This window comes from Penaeus chinensis, chromosome 24 (genome assembly GCF_019202785.1).
Source record: "Penaeus chinensis breed Huanghai No. 1 chromosome 24, ASM1920278v2, whole genome shotgun sequence".
Taxonomy (NCBI): Eukaryota; Metazoa; Arthropoda; class Malacostraca; order Decapoda; family Penaeidae; genus Penaeus; species Penaeus chinensis.
In genome coordinates, this window is record NC_061842.1 from 15,546,160 (window position 1) to 15,551,159 (window position 5,000).

Sequence of the window (5,000 nt, forward strand, 5' to 3'; positions counted from 1 at the left end):
CTTTATCATTTTCATAATCACAAGTCTTTATCAACATCTTGGGCAAGGTGTGAGGGTGTGAGGGTGTGTGGGTGAGGGTGTGAGAGGCCCTGGCTTCCTTCAGAGACTGTACTCTTTCCATAAAGTATTTCATATTATTACATAATTTGAAGAGTTGGCTGCTGTGTGCCTTGTGACAACTGCTGTAGTTCAATTTTGCCTATGTGTAACATTCTATATCATCTAAAATGTAATGAATTATATCAAATATGTAACCTGTGCACTGGCAAAATGTACACAGAAAATTGCTATTAAAATTAAGCAGTAACTGTTTTTTATCATTTCATACAAAATCTAATGTAGCTTAAATTTGCTAAAGATTATCATCTTGTAAACAATATTCCTTAAATAACATAAACAATGAATTACTTAATTCTATAAAAGACTATTTTATTTCTGGTTTCACTGTGATAACAGATCACACTCTTAAAGCTGGGCTCTACTTAGTCTCTTTATTACAGATGATAAAATATGTCCTCTACCTTTTCCTTATCCATTAATAATGGTTTCCCATGTATATCTGTTACTAGAGATAACCAAGGAGATAATTTTACCATATCAATGTTTTTTGTACCTATGTATGAATTGCAAATGGAACAGATAATTTCATTCTTTTAGCCTAGGCTGGGATTTAAACAAAGCATATCTTATGCTCTTAAATCATTCTTAAATTAAAGGCAGTCAATTCTGTTCATAATCAGTTAACAAAATTTGATTTGTTTCTTATTTCTATACTCAACATCAAACTAAAGTAGTGTATATTGCTGAACAACAACAATAACAACAACAACAACAACAACAAAAACTTGTGTACAATAAAATGAAAACCTAAACTCATGATAATAATGCATTACTTTAGTTGATCACGCTCTTCTAACACAATAGATTTATTTACTTTATTTTGGCACATTTTCAATTACAGACATACATAGAGTACCTCAAAGGTAAACAGTCCATGGGACCAATAAACTAATCACTACCAGGAGAATTTACTTTACTGACATCAGAGTTGTTCCATACAGAATGTGAAAAAATACAGTTACTGCTGGATGTGGTAAAGAGACCGGTGTTAACTGCATAACCTTTGGCACTCCAGTAAAAGCCAACAAACCTCTTAAAATATATAAGCTAGCAGGATGAAGTTTAGATTGGTTCCATATTAGAGGATAAATCACCAGGGAGGTTTACTATCCATCAAAACCTGATCTTACTCACTTTTTCCATATTTTAATATCCATACATTAAAAATCATATATAGAAAAAAAAATGCAATAACTATAGCAATGAAGGAAAACCTCTTTGAATTAACGTTAATATATCACTACTGTGAACTGATTATACAGTAATATATGTATATTTCAAACTGAAATTATAACTGCTTATCTTTTCTTAGCCTGAGGAGCATAAGGCACAACTCAGCCTGTATTTTGATTTTTAGCTAGAACATTACCAGAATGTTTATCTTAAAAAGAGAATGAAAGTAAAATAAGAATGATAACAAAATGGCAAGATTAATTGCAAAGAACAGGGTGGGATAACAGACAGCAATTCAACATTTCACTGGTTTATGTCAGCAAAAAACATTTTCACAAAGACAACATATCATCTAACTTCACGTTTTCTCCTCTTCGGTTCACTAATGTGCTATGTCTTATCTTGTCACTGTAACAACAATTGCCAATAAATCTCCACAACACATGTTCAGGCAATGCAAAGTTTGAGTACATCCATAGAAGAGTTATCACTAAAAAACAAACCACTTCATCCACTACCTTGATAAAATATATGGTAGAATATATGCTGATGTGCAAAATGCAGAGGTTGTCACTGTTGCTGAAGTGAAGATTGTAAACCACTGATCAATGTGAATAGGGAAAGAACACAGCTAATATACCTCCATAAAAAAAAACAAAAAATTAAAAGCCACTGCAAGAGAGAGCGAGAGAGAGAGAGAGAAATCTTGAAAATTATTGTTTATCAAATGACTACACCCTCTGAGACAAAATCTCTCTTACACCAGCCAATAAGCTTGGGGGCACTCCTGAGAATCCACGACTACCACCATATGAACCTAAAACCTTCCCAGCCCTACCCAATCACTGTATTTCCCCAGAGTGACAATAATGGATTGTGAATCTACAAGTTACATGCATAAGGAGAGTTTATGCAGGGATATCACACAGGTAAATACTCACTGTGAGGCAGGGTAAAGTTAAACTTAGTCTCTGCGCGGCATTTGTCGTGACCTATTTCTTTTTTGTTTCATAAGCTATTCACTGCCTGTGCTGATTATTTCCTATATCAGTGGGTTTAGTTTTATCCTCTCTCTATGTCCTAAAATATCCATCTTAGTGTGGTCATAAATACACACCAGAGCCCTAAAATCAAATAAATGTATTTTACCAACTCCGAGTGTCTCTGCACATCTTTCTATCATATACTATCCCTATCCATACTTATTTCTTTCAAACACTTGACCTTAAATTTATTTCTCTTGGATAGCATAAAATATTTAAGGATTACCAATATTTTGTACAATCTAAATTTTCAATGGCACTAATCTTGTTACTACTGCTGATGTATTAATAACAGTAGGGTACTAACATATTTTCCAAACAAACCATATAACCTATATAATAATGTCCTCCCAAACTAATAAAAACTGCAGCTATTTTATGAAAATTTGTGCATCTTACTCTTATGTGTTTTGAGGTAGGGTGGTCAATCATGCACTACAGCACAGGCTTTAAAATAATAAATTGAAAAAAAAATAAAGACATCAGAGGCATATTAGACAGATGCTTATATATCAAATCATGTAAATTATGACAGCGGAAGAGGTGATCACACAGGTTCTTGTTTCATTTAGGGTGCTTGACACAAACTCTAATAAGAGGAATGATTTAACTGCAATACAGCAGGTGATGCATGCAATTAGTAATGAGAAACACACTGGGATTAGAATTTTCCTTCACTTACATTATTTATAAACAATTCAAAATTCAGAACACCATAATAAAATGTAAACAGTATGAAGACCCAGTAAAATTGACTATATAAATATATGATTTTTAAAAATAGCTACTCACTGACCGCAATTACTGGTCAGTTATTCACACACAGAGTATACAGAATACAGGGTTTCTAGATTATTCATTTACACATCCTCCATTCACTGACATTTGTTTATTCCCTTTCTCGTAGTAGTAGTTTGACAACCAGGGAAACCAAATGCGTTGGACTTCTCCCTATGTCTCTCCTTCCGGGTTTATTTCCCGTACTATTCTACGACAGAGCGAAGACACTTTAGATAATAAGCTTTCCACGGGCATAAGTACCGCTATCCTCCCGTTATTGTGGAGATAATAGTGAAAAACGAAAGACTTTCTGCCACACTCACCCAGTCGGTCCACCATCTTTGTTATTTTATTTTCCGAATGAAATTTCTCTCACTTCGAACACGTCTTTCTGTTCTTTCCCGGTGGATTTAGGACCTTCGATAATGTGTAATTTGTGTGAACTGTGCTCTAGGTCAGTTCATAGTCAGATCGCTCTGTTCTAAACTTGTAAAATGTTATTTTTTTCTTTTCGGAATATATCTCCCATTACTCATCCGAATCTACGGACGAACCTTGACGACTTCCGACGGAAAAGACATGAGTAATTTACAGACTCAGTCCATTTAACGGAAATCCCTTACAAAAAAATAAGCTTCAAAGTTATAAAAGTAAATTAATTGAAAACTCATCTGGAAAAGAACATCTCGAGTATCTATTGCGTGCCTCAGTGAGACGGCAGACGATCCGAACGCACCGAAATCGCAACCTGAGGTCACGTTGGCTTTTGACCTCGCGATAAGGATATCTGCACACACATCAAGCCTACCCTCTTCCTCTTAGCAGAAGCTGATGCTGAGATAAGACTTAAAGGGCTGCCCACTCTTAGGTTTAAAGTTTGATTTCACGTTATCCAGACTTAAGGATTTCACCTTATCAGCATTTTGGAATAGAAAAAAAAAAAGAAAAAAAAAATATTTCTAAATGTATATGAGATAAAGTTACTGAAGGAGACGTCCTGAGATGCGAATATGATCAGATGAAAAGTTATCTATGATCTTCCGAATTCTTATCTCTTTATCTGATGGATCGAGTAGGCTTTTTATTTACATCCTGTTTTAAGGCTTTCCATTTGCTAATAGATAATACATATCATACCTGACAGTGTTTACAGTATGTTTATTTGCGTAAATTCTTGCCAGAGGAATAACCGAAACAGTAAAATGGAATATAAATATATATAAGGAACGTCGCTTTGCTATCCTCCCGAATAAGACAATGGATTTTCAAGTGAATAATTTGTTTGCCTGACAAGTGCACTTGGCCGTTAACCTTGCCGTACTACATGTCAGAGAAAAAAGTGCAGCTGGAAAATAACATGTGTCCATTACAAAAAAACGTCACGTGACATATCCAAAATATAGGACTGAATACGTATATGAATAAAAGTGTCTTTCATTAGCCAAAAAAAGTAAAGAAATGGTATATATAGAAAAAGAAATCGATCGCTTTAGGAATAATACTGAAGGCGGCATCCACCCAATATTTACGCACGGATGAGTCATGGCAGCCCATGGCTGGTGAATCACTGTGGGTGACTCATTTCAAGTAGCCATTCAAGAATTGAATCGTTACAAGGCACCACAATTCTAAGCAGAGGCTAGCCATCACGAGTATGAGTATTCGTAAAGTCTTCACAAATAAGTTATCAGGGATTTACCATAGGCGTGTCCATTTCTCGGGAGTGATCCAATATATTTGAGCGTATGTCGATTTTTTATTTTCTGAGCTGAAAAATCTTTTGACTGTGCATTTGTATGCGACTTGGTTATCTCCCCCCCCCCCCCCATGTCTTTTCTTATTATCGTACGCAGACTACAACTATAAAAAGCCAAACATCCCCGT

At 35.0% G+C, this 5,000-nt stretch overlaps 1 protein-coding gene across 1 annotated transcript in view; it reads right to left on the reverse strand.

Annotated features, from left to right (window-relative positions):
* Positions 1-3,647, reverse strand: part of LOC125038404 (pleckstrin homology domain-containing family F member 2-like) — a 31,947-nt gene extending 28,300 nt beyond the window's left edge. Inside the window, exon 1 of the mRNA XM_047631921.1 lies at positions 3,440-3,647. Coding sequence (XP_047487877.1) covers positions 3,440-3,455 — 16 coding nt within the window. The 5' untranslated portion in view covers positions 3,456-3,647. The remainder of the gene's footprint in view (positions 1-3,439) is intronic.
* Positions 3,648-5,000: the final 1,353 nt, after the last annotated feature.